Source organism: Silurus meridionalis, chromosome 12, assembly GCF_014805685.1.
Source record: "Silurus meridionalis isolate SWU-2019-XX chromosome 12, ASM1480568v1, whole genome shotgun sequence".
NCBI classification, from domain to species: Eukaryota; Metazoa; Chordata; class Actinopteri; order Siluriformes; family Siluridae; genus Silurus; species Silurus meridionalis.
Window position 1 is genome coordinate 10,987,969 of NC_060895.1, and position 19,549 is coordinate 11,007,517.

At 39.1% G+C, this 19,549-nt stretch overlaps 1 protein-coding gene across 2 annotated transcripts in view; it reads right to left on the bottom strand.

The window, feature by feature from the left end:
• Window positions 1-18,404, bottom strand: part of usp32 (ubiquitin specific peptidase 32) — a 47,632-nt gene extending 29,228 nt beyond the window's left edge. For both annotated transcript variants that reach the window (XM_046862587.1, XM_046862584.1), the window contains exons 1-3: window positions 18,192-18,404; window positions 6,024-6,151; window positions 1,109-1,214 (exon numbers count right to left, since the gene is read on the bottom strand). In XM_046862587.1, the coding sequence (XP_046718543.1) occupies window positions 1,109-1,214; window positions 6,024-6,151; window positions 18,192-18,249 (292 nt within the window). In that variant the 5' untranslated portion in view covers window positions 18,250-18,404. The remainder of the gene's footprint in view (window positions 1-1,108; window positions 1,215-6,023; window positions 6,152-18,191) is intronic.
• Window positions 18,405-19,549: the final 1,145 nt, after the last annotated feature.

Below are 19,549 nucleotides of genomic sequence, written 5' to 3' on the forward strand. Positions count from 1 at the left end.
ATTTTATTTTATAGTAAATTTCCAAAACTGTTATTGTGGATCTTTGTTGGGAAATAAAAAAATAATTCATTTCTTTTTTATTTATTTATTTAACCCCATACTCAAGAATATTTGGTAGAGCCACCTTTTGCTGCAAAAAGAGCTTCAAGTCTTTTGCAAGCGACTTTGTCCCATTCTTCTTGCTTTGTTTCAGGTTGTTCAGATTGGGTAAATCTTGTAGGCTGCAATTTTCAAATTATGTCCCCAGATTCTCAATGGGACATTGCCAGTGCAGGACATTTACCCCTTTGCCCCTAAACAACTAAAGACTAGTTCTCTTGAAGTATTTTTCCTATATTTTGGTCCATCTGTTCTTCCATCAAGATGCTTGGTCCCTCCTGTTTAGAAGCATCCCCAAAGCACTGTGCTGCCTCCACTACGCCCCGGTGTGGGTATGGGAAGTTTTAGTTTTAGGCCACACACAGTGCTCTAAATTCTAGCCAAAAAAGCAACTTCTTGGTCTCATCTGACTGACCACAAAAGCTTTTTCCAATCTGCAGCTGGGTCATTTTCATGCATTCAGATGATAGTTATTGTGTGAAGGCACCTACAGTGCTAGATATGGCTCACTGGTGCACCATTACTCCACTCCCAACCATTGAACTCTGTAACCCCTGCATAGTGATTGCTGGCCTCTATGTGGCTTTTCTCATAAAAACGAAAAAACCAAAAAAACCTTTTTTCCAGTTTTTAGAAACGTCTTTTTCTTGGCAGTGCCTGGGTGGTGGGATGCAGCTTCCACTTCCTGATTATTGTTCTCACCGAGATATCAAACACTTGGATATTATTTTGTACACTTTCTCTTTTTTTTTCCTTCAGATTACAGTCTAATAAATCAGTTTAACAGAGGAGCGGTAAATCAGAAAATGCTGCAGAAACTCACAGGTGATTCACAGGTGGATGCCCCTGATATGGTAATTATGTAATTATAGAACAGGTTTTTTTTTCATTGGGACGCCTTACCAGCACGATGCCAGCAGGATATTTCAGGGTTTTTTTTTTATAAAAAATATTTCCCATTATAAATGCAATGTCACTTAACAATAAAGGTTTAAAACTGCAGATTTACATTTGGCTTTTTCTTCATCGCGTCCTCTCGTCAACAGCACAAGACCGACAATGAGGTTGTTGAAATGTAGTCCTTTTGGCGTGCCTCCAAATGAGTTGTAGATCACCTATAGAGAATAGAAAGTTACACTGATACAATTGAATGCATTCAAAGCATTTTGCAAATATAAATATGCTTTATACACAATATACTAGTAGACCATACACATTTACCTATACACCTTATTATAGTACGCCTTCATTCATCTTTAGTCATCATGAAATTTACACCTAGGGGGGTAATTTGATGTACTGCAGGGGGTACACAAATCATAATTTTATAAGCATAATCCTATCGGAAAAGGGAAAGCACCCAGAAGTTGTAGTGGTAACGAGACATCAGACAGCCTTCAAAAAGATTCGAATAAAGCGATGTGTGCTTAACAAACCCATTAGCAACCCATTTCCCAACATGGTATTTGATGTTGTCCTCAAATCAGATGTTAAAGATATTATTTGAGTTCAGTTTGCATCAGCATTTTTACGGACATGTTTAACTGCAAGCTGACGGTGTGTATTAAAAATCGGAGTGATATGCCTGCTTTGCTGAACACTTATTTTCCTCAGTCGCCTTTCACCTGCAACGTTCCCGAGTTTCCTGATCAAAATCGACCATTTCTTCCTGCCATGCTAATTAATCCACCTAGTAAAATATTCACTTTGACACCAGGAAGAAGACTTGGCCGATGTGTGCGCTATAAACCATATGAAAATACTTGTTATGCAACAGTCAATAAAGATTAGAGATTCTTTTCCTTCTCGGGTCATTGGTGCCCTTTACAATGAGCATTCTACTGAACGTTCTTCAGGCAACTATGGTAAAAAAATAAATATAGCTTAAATCAATATATCTTCATATAATCAGTAACCAGAGCACTGGCTTGAACTAGAATCTGTGAGCTGGTGAAGCTACAGCCATATTATTGTGTCTTCATAATAATAATAATACTGAAATGTCGAAAGAGTCTAACTCCGCCATTTATCCTGAAGTCTCTTTCTCACAGTATGAGCATTGTTTTATTAACCCTGGACATCTCCAGCAGACACGGCGTGGCTGTCTGTCCAAACTGCTGTATTTGTGTGAGCCTCCTGCATGATCCAGCTTCTCTTCATTTGTCCCACAAGTCTCAGAAATCTAGCATACAGGAACTCACAGGAGAGGGAATGTGTCAATGTGTACATTTGTGTGTGTGTGTGTGTGTGTGTGTATGTTGGAAGGGGAATGTTCATAGTGCTGACTAGAGCTCTAGGCAAAAGTGAAAGCAATTCCAGGAAGTCTTATTAATAAATCTAACTCGAATAGGTACAGTACCTCAGAAAGGTACAGCAAAACACAAACAACCTAACACTGTTTGGGTTTGCCGGGGAGAAGCAAAAGCAAAACAAACACCCAAAAAAAACCCGACCCTGTGACCTTTAATTATGCAACCGCTAGCTGAAGTGAAGCAGGAAATGATGAATGTGAGCAGTTTATAAGTCTGCCACGGCAGAAGGCAGGAAGGTGACAGGAAGTGATGGCGTTAATCACCATGGGATTTTAGAAATCAGGAGGTGTGGTTGCTTCGCTTGCTGGGTGTCAATGCAGCTAAATGAGACTGCTTTGGCTCTCTCGTGCTCATTTATCTCTGTGATGGAATGAGCTGCAGTCTCTCCACATACACAGACAGTGAGCTAAGGGTCACCCTGTGTTCAAATGTTGCAGATCAACTGTTCCAAGGCCTGACACACAAACATCCTCTTCTCAGAGAGAATGGTTTAGAGAATGTGTATAAATACACATGTGGAGAGGCTTGAATAAAGATGTTGTGAAGTTAATTAGAAAAATGACTTGCTTATTTTCGGTGCTGACAGTCTTTCCGTCTTTTGACCCTGCGATTGTATTAAACACACTAATTGGATACATAAATTTGAAGGACGAACAGAACCACCTGCTAATTTCAGCCAAGCATTAATGCACTTGTGAACAGAAGACTTCTTATAAAATCATTCCATGCTGTCTAGGCTGAGATGAACTCACAAGGTTTTGGAAGCTCTAAATATATCTCTGCTGCTACACTATTTGTAGCTAAGCGGTTTTATTTATTTTTTAATAAGCAACAGCTCGTATCCCTATAGCCAAATATGTATTTTTTTTTTAATGCTTTCAGTTTTCTTTTTATTAACCTTTTTTTTTTTTTTTTTTTTTTTTTTTTTAGAACAACCAAAATTCAGAACATAGCCAAACAATAAATGGTTCATAAATAGTCTTTTAAATAGTAGTTCCTCTGACAACAGCTGTTGTAGAAACTGGATCATGCCAAGTACTTGAACAAACAAAATGCTTCCGGGTTTTGTAAGATCAAGAAACATGTAAAGAGGTAAATAGACTTGGTAGGCTGAGGCTAAACCTGCATCTGATGTTCAGAGCACTGATGTTCAACTGTTCAATTTACCACCGATTCCACAAAAAAAAATATATATATATCACTACTGTCTTTACCTAACGTTCCTCCTATTTCCTCCTGGTTTTATCCCTACTCACTAGTAGGGGGTGTGTAATATTGACCAAAAAATATATTTTGGGGGATTTTATCGATAATAAACATTAGACGATATTTTGCTGAGTGTGTAATTGTTCTGGGACCTTAAGAAATAGCTTGGTCAGCTTACTCCTAAAATTTTATATATTCTTCATATTCTGTGTGGTGGTCAGTTCACAGCAGTGACAGAGATGAATCTTTAATAAATGTAAACAAATTTTTTTACCTTTTATGGTCTTTTTTTTTTATAAACAGTCAATTAGAAGAATAAGACATTATGGCTGTTATCAACCAAATTAAATCAGTATTTGATCATATTATAATATAATATAAAATGCCTTTTTAGAGTAGAATATATTTGAAAAGTTGATTTTTGGAAAAAATCAATATTTAAATTGATATAAATCTACATATTTTCTGGCCCATATCCTGAATGTTGTGATCATTCGCAATGCATTTGAATGGATTGAATCACGCAGTGAAAGAACGCATTCTAACCGTGCACGAGTCGCGCACGAGTATGTGCACTCTGTAAATGTGTTTTCTTTGGGTTTTGCGATATACTCGATAACGTCATCGTTTAAAAAAACTAATGTGATATTGTTGTGGACAATATATATTGTACACCTCTACACACTAGCTAGTTCACTAGCTAATATACAACACCTACCAAGTAGGAAAGGTGAGGGTTAACACATGCTTTCTCCTAGACAAGTTGATCTTGGCTTGGGCACCTCTTTTCGACCTGCTACCTCACAGGAGAGCTGCTTGGAGAAGCTAATCTCTGCTTTCTTCCATGTAATACGTTTATACTGTGCCCTTAAGATCACTATATCATATTGTTCTAACTTTGAGATGTGTGTGGGACAAAGTTCATTTCCCAGCTGCTTTCTGTAAAAAAAATTAAAAACTTTGCCCAATCCTCCCAGCTCATACAGTAAGTTTTGACTGTATCTGCGAGCGATGTTTTCCCAATGAACTAAAGTAAGAAGTTCATTTGGTGCGTTCATTACTCTCTTATGTACTTCAGCACAGCCTTTATTTGTCCTGTGAGCTTTTCCTATATTCCAGCAGAAGCTACCTGCCTTTTTTTTTTTTTTACTGAGAGTAAAAAATGATGCTCCCTTGACTTCTACCCTGGGGTGTGATAAAACAAGGGTTGTGCTGTTGAAACAATTTTAGAGACAATTCAATTCAATTCTTATTTTTTATTCGTATAGCAATTTTACCAGCTGTCTCAAAGCAGCTTTACACAATAAAATATACATTTTTCTCATAAACAAGTCCCTATATGTTTATCCCACAATCAGGTTTCAGCTGTGCTCTTTTAAGTATCTGCATATAATGCTGTAATTTGTCATTTCTTTTATTAAGATTCTATGCTGTCAGTGTCCTGGTTTAAAACTGACCATTTTTGTTTGCAGGTTGCTATAACAGTGCATAGAATTATGAGAAAGTTTAGGCATCAACGCTTCTGTTTTGGACACACCTAATGTTTGGTCAGCAAATTCTAAAAAGGAAGTAAAAGTGAATCTAAACAATAGCCATGTCAATCCCCCTTTGTTTTTGTTTGTTTTTTTTCCTGTTGAACTAAAAACAATGGCATCGTATCGATGCCGCATGCAGTCTGCCTGTAGCTGGCTAGCAACATGACCAACCATGCAGCAGTTTCAGATCTAATTACAAGCTCCTGGGCATTGAGGGATGCAATTTGAAAGCTGAGCATTAGAGATATGAAAGCCTTTCGTCACGGAAAGCCGAGAGCTCGCAGTAGTCCTAATGAGGAACATCATTAACTTGCAGATGGCTGTTCAAGGCAACTTTTTTTAGGGGGGGAAAAAAAAAATCCAGTATCTTATAAAGCTGAATGATTTTGATTCCAACCTTCTATTTTAGGCATGTTTCCATGGCAAATCCAACAGGAACATCATGATCTTTTTTTTTTTTTTTTTTTTTTTCGGATCAGATATGAGGCTTAAAAGAATGGAATGTGAAAAAATGGGTGTCATTGTGAAGCCAGCATTTAAAAAAACGTTGCAGCTGTAGGGACGTCTATCTGAATGATTGAACTAAAAGATAAGGTGTATAGAAAAGTGTATTTTGTTGTTGAGCGTGAAACCAGGGCAAGATGCTTTAAGGAGAACAGTACCATTAGACAAAACCATGAGTACGATATTGTGCATGACGACTGAAGCAGGAAGTTTGTTATTGACAAAACATTCATAGCAGTGACAAACCAGAAAAGAAAAGTGGGAGCGAAAGAAACAAGTGGTCCGGGAAGTGTGGGACATTTTTAGTATTGGACGTGTTTTGACAGAGAGAGAAGTAAAAAAGTGCTGTGACTGAAGCTTGGATTACCTCTGCAACCTTCGGTGGAACGCCATCTCCAAGCACCTCTTTGAAGAAGCACTGCTGGGTCATGTAGGCCGACAGACCACTGGTCCTCTTAAAGGCATCTTTCAGACGCTTGAGCTCCACATCAGTAACTGGAAACAAACAGACGTACTGATTTGACACGTTTCATCTTTTAAGTACGGAACAATGAAACAAGAACTTATAACTTGGACGCTGAGAACTTTATGGATCGGTTTTGATGTCTTCACCGTTTATGATGTGAATAGTAATAAAGGTGGCATTCTTTTCTCATCAGCCATAATGCTCTGATAAAGCGTACACTGTGTGCACAGTGGCAATCTGATTTCCGGAAAACTTGTTACAGTGGAAAGGTGTTACGAGGATTAATGTTTTCTTTTCGGGTAAGACAACAATTACACATCTGACTTTGAGAACCCAAACCTGCGGAAAGGTCAGCGCTATCAGCGTGGTGCTCTGGAGACTGAGAGTTATGAGGACAGGCGTGATTGTCGGAGTCAGCAATTTTGTCTTAATTGCACGGGCATACATGCTTACTCTTACACACGCACACAACCTTTTACAGCTCCTGACGTCCGGATTGAACCGATACGTTCACAGGAGTCCATAACTGTTCATGCCAAGAATATTACTGTAGTAAGAACAAGTGAACTACTACGCCTTATTGTCAAGAACCTGCAAAAATGGCCATGCAATCTGAGTGGTAAAATCTGTTTCCTTATCAATAAATGTTACACGAAGCAAGTGTAGGCATCTATGAGCTCATGTATGTGATTGAGGGCAAATAATGCTCTCCTTTGAGTGTGTTCAAAACACGAGTGGCAGGTAGATGCTTATGTACGTGTCAAAGAAAGAATTGCAAGGTGGCTACAAATTGGGACGAAATGCAGAACAAAAGAGAATCACATGACGTTTGGCAAGTCCATGCCTTCTTGATAGCAGCATAATGGACTTTTCCCCTGTACAATCATTCTGATAACACAGTAGGCTAAGTGACTAAGATGTTTAGATATAAATAAGTATATAGGTATTGGTGCTAATTGTACAAAATCCAAACGGTCAGTGTAAAAAAAACCCACAAAAAGCAGTAAAGAGCTTCCACATCAATCCCAGCACATCCCTATCCAACCAGCACGACATGTGTTAGAACCCCTGAACTGCCAGCTTGTTCACTGTAGAGCAGCTGTGTATTTTCTGGTTAAATAAGCAGCAAAAAAAACAACAACAACCTATGTCTGACACTGTAAGGGCTGTTGTTCTCGTCTCAACGTGAAGAAAATGAAGCTTGACAAAACTGGGAAAAAAAAAAGGAAATCATACCCTCTCATTCTTACTCCCTGTACTTTTCAAAGAGAGAGAGAGAGAGAGAGAGAGAGAGAGAGAGAGAGAGAGAGAGAGAGGAGGGAGGGAGGGAGGGCGGGTGGGGGGGCTGCACACTATGCATCAGTTATGTCTCAGCAAACCACTGGAACTGCAGTCTGTCCCAAGAAGCAGATTGTGTACACCCTTGCTGAAGCTAATGTCCGCTTCATCATAAAATGCCGATTGTTACTGACAAGAAGCTCAATCCACTCAGTAATAAGAGTTAATAATCAACTCCTAAGTGTCAAACATTAACCATCTTCCATCGCAGGAACGTGGGTACATTTTTGTGCTACGACAATTAAATATTCATGCGTTTAAAAGAGAATAAAAAGCCTGGGAGCTCGTAAAAATGGCTCAGGGTCAATCAAGGGCTACAAAGATACTAAGTGTATCTGAAGCTAAAGATCAGTTCTGTCTGCTAAAGAAATAGAAGAGGAAACGAATACATTTTTAGTAATTTATGTCTACGTTTTTGTACATAGGGAATATTGCTGCATGGGCTATGGCAGAGTTACAGCAGAGAATTCAAAAGCATAACTACTGATTATTTCTAATACAAATTTGTTTTATTATTATTATCAAATCCTTGTAGAACCGCAAAGGCAGAACGATGTCTTCACAATCACTGAGGAAAAAAATAACGCCGTTCTCAAGTCATTAAGGGTCAATTAAATAGTTTGCGTTGGCAAATTTCCAGACTGCGCTGTGAGGAAACGCTTAAGTGCTAAGCAAATCATGAGACTAGTTTCCATGACAGATTATTCTGAGACTGAGAGACTGCTGCTGCTACTTCAATATGCCTAAAGAAGTAAAAAAAAAGCAACCCAAAAAAGAAATAGTGAGTGTCTCTGTAAACTGAAGTAAGAGAATAATTTCCATGTCTGATCAATCCCTGAGTGTAGAGAAGAAACTCATCATAAAGCAGTTAAACATCAGAGCCCAAAGTCAATGGAACATCTGGGAGCAAAAGAGAGAGAGACGATTTGCTGGATAAAGTCTGTCATATCTGCAATAATATTAATGAACAATAAAATGCAATATGCAAAACAGAGCGTTTGACATAAAACCTTTAGAACTGAAGCACTAATGACGACGGCTTTATTCGTCTTATTGAAAAAGAGCCTTGCGAAAATATTATTCTTGTACATAATCCTTTAAAGATTATGCCTAATTAGGCTCACATGGAACACTGGAGCAGAATGTGGCTTGTTAATGTGCTAGAGAAAATGAGAAAAAAATGTAAAAGAACAAAAAATAAAAAATAAAAAGGTTTCCCACTGGGGCCTCGGATGACATTTTGTCACTTTAAAATGACAGCCCCGGCAACACACCCACATAAACTGACTACAGCCTTTGCTGTCGCTTTGATTTCCTCTGCTTCCTTCCACTATCAAGGATTTCCAGTGCGGAAGGCTGAAAGCTAAACACATAATATTCGGGATTATTTTCTTTCACTTGAGCCTTCAGGATGCTTTCGCATTTACGTGTAAACTAATACCGGCTCTTCTCCTACTCAGAAACGTGACCTACTTTTTCCCCAAGTATTCCCAAAAATGGAGGACTGTAAGTAGAACATGTAATTCAATGCTCAGCTTGAATTACATGCATGTTATATGAAGAAACATGAAATTAAAATCCAGTACTAGTGGTTTAACTATGTTGAGCAAGCCGCTGTGTTATTTCCCAGGGCATTCATGTTCACGTGCACATAAGGTACAACGAGCATGAGAATGAAATGGTTAAGATGCCGTGGGAGGAGAGGCGATGTACAGTTACAGAAGAAGCGTATGTTGTATTGTAACACGGACATGCTGTAATTTACCAGAGAGTCAACACGGACTTGTAGGAGGTTCTCACCTCTGCTGGTGAGACTGCAGGCCTACGATCCTCCTACATGTTAGGGCAAGGACACACCAGGTAAACAACACTGTCATTCATGAAAATAAAATCTCTATAAAATGGGGGGAAAAAATAATCTAAAACCTCATACATCTCATGATTTTGCATTACAGGATCTATCTAGGTGAGGTTTTAAAAAATATGGGCCATTCACTTTTTCAACTCACAAAGTTTTTCAATTAGTTCAAGTAAAGTTCAAATTATCACAATTCGTGGAGAATTAGAACGTGGATTTCTCAACAGATGACCAAACAACAACAAAAACTTACTCTATTGATTAAACACAGTTTTGTCTTTGGATGCAGTAGCATTAAACTTGGAGATCCAAACCTGTTCCAGCATGACATGCCCCTGAGCACAAAGCCAGCTCCATGAAGATATGCTTTGCATGGGTTGCACTGGATCTTGAGTGGCCTGCTATAGAACTCTGATCTCAACCCTGCTGAACACCTTTGAGAGAACAAGACCATTCCTACATCAGGGTCCTGACTTCACCAACACCCTTGTAGCCGACTGAGTAAAGATCTTCATGACCACACTTCAAAATCTACTGGAACATCTTCCCAGAAGAGTAGAGCTTAGTAAGCACATAGATATATTATAGGAAATGTCCACACACTTTTCTCCATATAGTATATATACCTAGAAGACTTTTAATCTGGAATTGGTGTGAATCTGGAGCCTATTTGGGAACACTGGGTATAAGGCAAGAATATACCCCTGGATGGGGCAAAAGTCCATTACAAAGTTTGTTACTACCATATCAGTTTAATGGCTATATTTCATGACAAAGATATTTATCAAGCATGGAGTCTTCTTTTGTGACAACAATTATAAAATATATATATATATATATATATATATATATATATATATATATATATATATATATATATATATATATATATATACACACACACATATATACATATATACATACACATACATATACATATTTATTTATTTTACAGTCCACAATGTTAAAATATTGATAATACTTCATTACAGAGCACCATGCACAGAAACACACACACACTCGCACACACTCTCGCACACACTCGCACACACTCTCGCACACACTCGCACACACTCTCGCACACACACCTAGGAACAATCTGGAGTCAACAATCCACCTACCGCCATGATTTTGGACACTGAAATAAACCAAGGTGGCCACAGGGAAAGTGCTTAAGAGTCCACAAAGAGTCTACACAGGTGTTAAATTATGCAAAACCTAATGTTGATATATTTCACAGCGATATTTGCTGAATATTATCCCTTAACCCAATCGAAATGCCCAAACTAGGATTTCTAAACTATGTGACCTGGTGTATATAAATCAGGAAGGTACTAATGCAGGTATTTAAATATTCAGTACAACTTAGATAGAAGCTAAGTGTACTTACGTTTCATTCTTTAACACCTGATCTTTTGTGTCTCCTTTAGAAGATGCGTGCTGATTTATAAATCTGTTCATGCAATTTAGCAACTGCTGCTGAGATTTGTAAAAACGATGTGGCGTTAGGCTCGAGGCCATGATCGTAAGCTAGTTTAGAGGAGGTTTGGTCCAAAAGTAATTAAATAACCCAAACAATTTAATCATCCACATTAAAAGAGGGCTGGCAATAAATTCCAGTGCTTCATTAAGAGTGTGTTTACTGTATAAATGAAAATCGAATGAATTAAATAAGTAAATTATATTAAGGCAATGAACACACTGAGTGATGACTACAACTGAGATGATGCTATTAAAATTTTAGCTTTCCTCAATCATAGTGATTAAATACAGTCACCTGAGAAACTACTGGAACTGCAAGGCCAAATCATGGTTTGGTTTTTGCAGTAGAGATCAAACAAGAGATTATAAGGATCTTATATGCAAGCAAAACTGACGAGTTTTTTTACTATTTACCTATTCAAAACTATTAAAACATAAGCCTAAAGAATGTGTGTTGTTAATAAGACAAACCAACATGACAATCAGAAAGACGTCTAAAGGAGAAACCAAATCCATTTTACAGATCAGAAAAGAGGGAAACTCAAACACAGTCACTATACAAACATTGGGCGTAGCTAATATAAGCAACAAAATCTGAACAGGTAGGTGAGCAACAGCAGCTGATGACAAACATTGTTAGAGGTGTGAAGAAAAACTGAAAATCAACAGGCAGTGACATCAACAACCTCTACAAGGCAGGGATAAAGGAAGCACAATCAGCCACTAAAAAAAAAAAGACTTAATAACAGAAATACAGAGGGCATAGCACATAATGCATCAAGAGTTAAGAATCAGAAGGTTCACAAAAAGGTTGAGACACAAAAGTTCTGTAATCAATATTAACCTCTAGCAATGTGACAGAAATGCCAGAATGTGAAAAAAGAAAGGATCTGCTCATGATCCAAAACATACAAGCTCATGTATGGTGGAGGTAATATTATGGCTCGGCATTATCATTTACATTTAATTGCATTTGGCAAGAGCCTTTAGTCAATGACACTGACAGTTATGTCATTTTTATTTGAACTCATAACCTTCTGATCAGAAGTCCAACATCTTTACCAATAAGCTCCCACTTCCTGCTCCAAAATACTCTGCCAACTCAACAACGGAGTTTATCTGGGGGCGAGATAAGGTCCTGGCTAAGTCAATCACCAGACTAAAACCCAATCGAGCAGCATTTCACTGTTTCGTTGAAGAAGAAACTGGAGTAAGAACAAAAAATAACTGAAAGAAACTGCAGTACAGGACTGAAACAGCATCTTGAAAGGAAAAAAAAAACAATATTTTAGTGATTTTTTAGCCTTAGAATTTTAGCCTTAATGCAGTTATTGCATTCATAAGATATGCAACCAAATACACGGTTTCCTTCAACACTTCAGTTTTCCATCATTTTGTTAGCGTCCAATGTGTCATGCTGTTTAACATTTTGTTTAAATGCAAATACAAAACAAAATGCTTGAATCCTAAACTCTGGTCATATTCATCTCTTCAGCTCAAACTCACAAGACTTCAATCTAACGCAAAAACAAAAGGACTTGGACTTGCCGCTGCGATACTTTCTGAGAGAACAGTATTACCTGGTGATGTAGTACCAGGTAGCAAGTAGTGCAGTGATGTGCCTTCCACATGCATTGAAGCCAAGATCCAATGTTATCAAAGCTTATAGTGTTTATTAAAGGGGTTTGCCCACAAACATCACATTTGACTTCACACAGGATGAATGGTGTGAAAAAAGGCTTTCCAACGGGTGAGTAATGCTATATTTCCTTATGATCTATGCCATTTTTAAATGCCATCGTCAATAATAAACAAAGCCATCCTTGTACATGATGGATCAATACCAAAAGTGTGGTTTGCAGGTTTAATTCCAATACAAATACACACTTTTCCAAATGATAGTGTCCTCACTAGGATACACAGTTTTTATTTTCCATTTCTAATCTATAAGAAAAGATATAATTATTGATTATCGGATTATATTACATTCCCTATTGTTCAAACAGAATAAACGCAAATCAAGAGCATCTCTATCTATATGTCTACATTCACTTTCGATAGATAGATAGATAGATAGATAGATAGATAGATAGATAGATAGATAGATAGATAGATAGATAGATAGATAGATAGATAGATATTTTTCTTTATTGTCATTGCATAGTACAGGTACACAGCAACGAAATGCATTTTGGCATCTACCAGAAGTGCAAAATGTAGCAGTCATGCAAAAGTGCAGATAAATATGTATCATATTTACAGCAAGTGATAAATATGTAAACATATATAAAGTGAATAAGTATAAAGTCAGTAACATATACTATAATAATATATATATATATAATAATATATACTTTCTGCTGTGACTTCACAACACATCACTACACAGAACCTTATCCATTGTTCACTGTGAAACCAATCCTGTTTTGTACTCTTAATTTTTATTACTCTTATTAAGCAATGTAAAGCATTTGAATAAGAATTTCCCTGCATACTGAGGCTGACTGACTGCTCTCTTTTGTTAGAATGTTGTCTAAACAGAAACTGGATAATGACTGGCCATGGCGGTCTTCCACATTCATCCAAGATGATTATTAGATTGCTCCTAAACGTCCGTCTGAAGTCCGTGTGTATATAAATATTGCATGAAAATGGAAACATAAATAAATAAATAAATTAGGCCCAAATGATGAAGTGTTTATAATGCAAGACAGCACTTCATAGTCAGATATGAAGTAGCAGATATTATTTTGGGTCAATGCTATTTATATTAAATAAATAAATAAATAAATAAATAAATAAATAAATAAACAAACAGTGATCTGGAGGTCAAAGCAACGTCCATTAGAAAAGACTTGTAGATCATGACATTGACAATACATCTAAACAGCCCGATCATGAAGCCCAAGTATTATCGACCAGATTATGAGCTAACTGTATTCTATATAAAACGCAGGAGCAAGTGCACACGTTCTGGGAAGAAGAAAACAATCTAATTTGATAGAAATTCAATGCTTAATGCTTCATACTTCCAAACAATGACACAGAGGACCTGAGACAGCAGGAAAAAAAATGAAAATCCAATCAAGAAGGACTAGGACAAGCAGGCGTGTTATGAAAATAGGGGCAGGTGTTTAGCGAAGCGAGTCGTCACGTCACTTTGACGATAATGTAAATCTCTGAGCGCAAGTGACAAACAGGATGCAAAAAGGGGAAAAAATGCAAAGCCGAAACAGGGCACTGCTTATTTAAGGTTGGAGCGAGTTTGATGCTGAACATTTCAGCCCGATATTCACCTCTGCTGATACGAACCACATCTGTGACAGTTTTTGGAATTACACCATCTGTATGCTCTGAATGCCTCCACAAAATTTACATCACACCTCTATGAATTCCTTCCACTTACAGGAACAGGATTCATGCAAATGTTTTCAGGTCTGGAAAAATGCGTCAAAAACACGTCACACAAACCAACAAAATGATGTGCAGATATATTATTTCCTTAAACATTATTTCCTTATTTCCTTTCGAAGATCACATTATCTAAAAATGTGCAGCATTACAACCAGTCATGTCCATGTCTAAACCTTGTTATGAGTCATTTCTTTTTCTATGGATCGCCATATGCTGTGGTAAACTCGCACTCATCCATTCAGTTTACGACGATAATATTTAAAAGCGATTTCCTCCCTTTTTACTTTTGGGAATAACCAGGCTTGAAAGCGTGATAAATAAACTTTATAGCCAACAGTTTGTGGATGTCACCCTGTTTATGAGCCTTCCCCGAGCTGTGTAAAGGTATAGCTGTATAGGGTGAGGTTGTATGTTCCTGCATGCCAAAACCCCTACACACAAACTGAGATCCATGAAGACACCATTTGCTGAGACTGGAGTGAAAAAAAAAAAACTCAAGCCCTGACCTCCACTCCACTAGACACCTTTGGGATAAACTGAAACGCAGACTGCACCCCAGATCTCCTCAAACAATAGCAGTGTTATCATTTCACTAATGCTCTTGTGCCTGAATAGCCAAATCCCCACATCCACACTCCGAAACCCAGTGGATTTTAACAAAGTGAGTTTCTTCAAGATATGGGTTGAAGTGGAAGATCTTGAGTGGCTTGTTATAGAGCTCAGACCTCAACCCTATTAAATACCTTTGGGATAAATTAAAATGCTGACTGCACCCCAGGTCTCCTCACTCTTAATCAGTACATGACATTACTCACACCCTTGTGGCTGAATGAGCACAAAAATCTCCACAAGAAATCTAAACATCTTCCCAAAAGAGTGAAGCATATAGCGACTTAATGTGGAATGGGATGTTCAAAAAGCACATACAGATCTTATGGTCAGGTGTCCATAAACCTTTGTCCATATAAGGTAGCTACTGCAAAGGGTCCCTGGTGGTCTAGTGGTGAGGATTCGGCGCTCTCACCGCTGCGGCCCGGGTTCGATCCCTGGTCAGGGAACCAACCCCAGCCACTCTTAGTGCTGGTCCCAAGCCCGGATAAATGGGGAGGGTTGCGTTAGGAAGGGCATCCAGCATAAAAACATGTGCCAAATCGAACATGCGGATGATCCGCTGTGGCGACCCCTAATAGGAGAAGCCGAAAGAAAGAAAGAAAGAAAGAAAGAAAGAAAGAAAGAAAGAAAGAAAGAAAGAAAGAAAGTGTAGCTACTGCACAACTTTCCTAACTGCCTAAGGTAGCGAAATGCATGATTTTTGCACGTCAGTTAACTTATGTGATGAATATGCCATTTGAATATGGCATTAAAGGAGAAATGTAATGAAAAAGAACAAGCAACATTTGAATTTATTCCAATTGATGTAATCATGTCACACTCGTTTATTTCTGGTGAACGCTGGCAAGTGGCCATTGTAATTGTATGAGCACAATTAATCCATAATTAGGCGTGTTACAAAATTTTAGTGCCTTTAGGTGGTTCTTTGCTTCCAGCTCATGTGTTGCACACCTTCGCCTTGGATTGCATGAAGTGTTTTCCCCGGCTCTTACGTACATAAAGTCGGCACCTTCAACATTTCCTCAGCAAAGTGCTCCAGCCTTTAAGTCAAGAAAGAAACAGCTTGAAGAAAAAAATCACACGACTGGAAAAGAACATTATAATATACCGCTATATCAGTTCCACACTAATCATTTACAGCCAGCAGCCCTGACATCTCTAATCTGCTCTTGAGACACACAGACATTATGCAAATGCAGGTACACATTTGTTACCACCCATCTGACAAAGCAGATAATCTGCTGGCTTTGGGGTTTTTAATTCTTACAGCAGCTGATGGTTTCTGACAGGATCTTGTACACGAGTTTCTCGCACTTTGATATGCAATACACTACGTAATCAAGTGCAACTCTTATGCACGTATACACTTCTTTACCGAACAGAGAGCAGGAACTGGCACTGATCCAATGCTGAGCCACGTTTTCCGGTTGGATTTTGTCCTCATGTGATCTTCATGCGAACACAAATCGCACGATAATGAAGCGCATCACGTCTGACATTTCATATTTGCAGCTAACGCGGACTCGTAGAGTCGACGACTTCACTAAAGGACCCTTTCTAGAGTAAACTCATTATAAAGCACTCCCTAATAATTACTGCAGAGATGGAATATCAGGCACATTAGCACGAGCATGTTCCATTATATACGTTTTCCGATTCTTGAACTTGCCACTGCTGAAAACTGATGCGAAAGATGTAGATCTGAACATTCTGATCATTAACACCAGAGCTTTAACTGCTGCCCATCAGAGTTGCTGAATCTCCACTATTGTCTAATCATACATCTCAGGGATCCCAGGATCCACATTATGGGCCCCTTTTTAAAATCCATGGAGTAAAAGGGATCTCGGAGAACCCTGGATCTACATCATGGACCCCTTTTTTAAATCCATAGAGTAAGAAGGATTTTAGAGAACCCCTGGATCTACATCATGGACCCCTTTTTAAAATCCATGGAGTAGGAGGGATCTCTGAGAACCCTGGATCTGCATCATGGACCCTTTTTTAAAATCCATGCAGTAAAAAGATCTCGGAGAACCCCTGGATCTACATCATGGACCCCTTTTTAAAATCCATGGAGTAAAAAAAGATCTCGGAGAACCCCTGGATCTACATCATGGACCCCTTTTTAAAATCCATGGAGTAAGACGGATCTCGAAGAACCCTGGATCTACATCATGGACTCCTTTTTAGAATCCATGGAGTAAGAAGGATCTCGGAGAACCCTGGATCTACATCATGGACCCCTTTTTTAAAATCCATGGAGTAAGACGGATCTCTGAGAACCCTGGATCTACATCATGGACCCCTTTTTTAAAATCCATGGAGTAAGAAGGATCTCTGAGAACCCCTGGATCTACATCATGGACCCCTTTTTTAAAATCCATGGAGTAAGGAGGATCTCAGGGAGTAAGTGTAAGAGTAAGGGGGATCTCAAGAATGTACATTATGGACCTCCCTTTGAGATTCAGAAAGATCTCAAGGAACCCTAGAATTACATCATGGACACCCCTTTTTAAAATCCATGAAGTAAGAGAGATCTCAGGGAATAAGAGTAAGAGAGACTCCCAGGGATCCCTGGATCTTCATCATGGACCTCCCTTAGAGATCCATGGAGGCACTGCCTGACACTTGAGGCTCTAATGCGTGGTGAATGTATAGACACGTGGTCCCTCCTTGACAACATTGGGGGCAAGAAAACATCAACAAGAGACTGAGGCGATCACCCAAAGTTCCTGAAACGTCAATCAAAACAACTAAACAATAACCGGACGCCAGTTTAATCACAGGACTTCCACTTCACACTGGTGATGCCTCAGTGTCACACTGATTCATTTATGAGTGTGGATCAGAGGAGGAACTTGCAGAAAGGAGAGATTGCAGCAGTTGAACAGTGTAGGAACTGATCAGGGGGTCAGAGGAGTTCACATGACAACAATGTCGAGTGAAGTACAACAATCTGCGATTATAACGACGGGATGAATCAAAGCAGTGTGGCGGAATGATGAAGCAGGCAATAATGTCACGATCTTTCACGGTCACATGGCATGTTTTTTTTTATTGTACATTTTCTTTGTAGTTTTCGTGGTACTTCAGTAAACCTAGTCGGGACAGAAAACTCAAAGTGGACACAGGAGTCTCTGAACAGTGGCGGTTGTTGTTGTTGTTGTCTGTGAAACACGGAACGCGCAGACAGCAACGATCACCGCGAGTTTACAGGAGGAAACACTGAGCGCACAACACCTCCAGATCCCCAGTTAGCTACTGTAGCATAACGGCACCGGGGACAGCGGAGGTCCCGGGCTAGGCGGCTAATGCTAAAGCCGCCGCAATCAGTGATTAATCGCGACGCGGGGAGCGGTTACCTCTTCTGACGGCCTCGTCGTAGGAAAGAAAGCCTATCCGAGACTCTTTGGCCCCCATGCTGCCCTCATGTCACTGTGCAGGAACACGAGTCTGTTGCCCCGTTGCCCTGTTGCCCCGCTTGCTCGCGCAGCTCAGGTGCTGGATCGCGCTCCACTCTGTACTCCGTGCGCTCGAGCGTGTGACGCGCCTCCGCCCGTGCCGACGCCTCCATCCTGCGTCACGTGACCGCCGCCGCCGCCCGACTGGATCCAGACTTCAGCGCACTACGCATTCAGTTATAACAATATACGTCTTTCCTCCCTACATAGTGCACTACAAGTCTGACAGGAAGCTATTTGAATACAGCACCTGTGTATTATAAAAAATAATACATAAATAATAAATAATAATAATAACAATCACCTGATGGTTTTTTTTCCTGTAAGTGTTGTGGAACATCTGTCCTGTACACTCTGTTAGGTGTTATCTTTATTTTAGTTTATTTTATTTAAGCTCTAAAGATAACTGCTAAGCCATATTAGACTTCAGATTCAGCAGTCAGTGAAAAAAACAATTTATACAAAAAGGACAATACATTGGATTTCTTGCAGCAACCTGTACTTTTCTTAAAATCCTTAGTTCATCTCTCAAAAGTATTTGTGTCAATGAACATCTCATTCCATCAGAATGAAAAGTCCCTTTGTCATTGTTCACAAACTTCTTTTTCTTTCGGCTTCTCCCATTAGGGGGCGCCACAGCGGATCATTTGTCTCCACACCCCTCTGTCCTTTACATCTGCCTCTTTCAAACCAACTACCTGCATGTCTTCCTTCACCACATCCATAAACCTTCTCTTTGGTCTTCCTCTTTTCCTCCTTCCTGGTGGCTCCATTCTCAGCATTCTTCTACCGATATTCCCCATGTCCCTCCTCTGCACATGTCCAAACCATCTCAATCTCGCCTCCCTCACTTTGTCTCCAAAACGTCCTACAAGGGCTGTCCCTCTAATAAACTCATTTCTAATTCTGACCATCCTCGTCACTCCCAATGAACATCTCCACATCTTCAGCTCTGCTACCTCCATCTCCACCTTCTGTCTTTTACTCAATGCCACTGTCTCTAAACCATACAACATCTCAGGTCTCACCCCAGTCCTATAAACTTTCCCTTTCACCCTTCTATCACATGTCATTGTTCACAAACAAAATCATTAAAATGTATAGGCATGTTGTCAGTATGATGGTGCACAGTTTCAGTATTTTTTTTTATATAAACTACGGATTTGGGTTTCAGTGATTGAAAATGCACAAAGTTGAATTTCTTCTGTCTCTTGCAATCAAATAAATGAATTTGTGCTGATGAAATTCATAGAATGCCA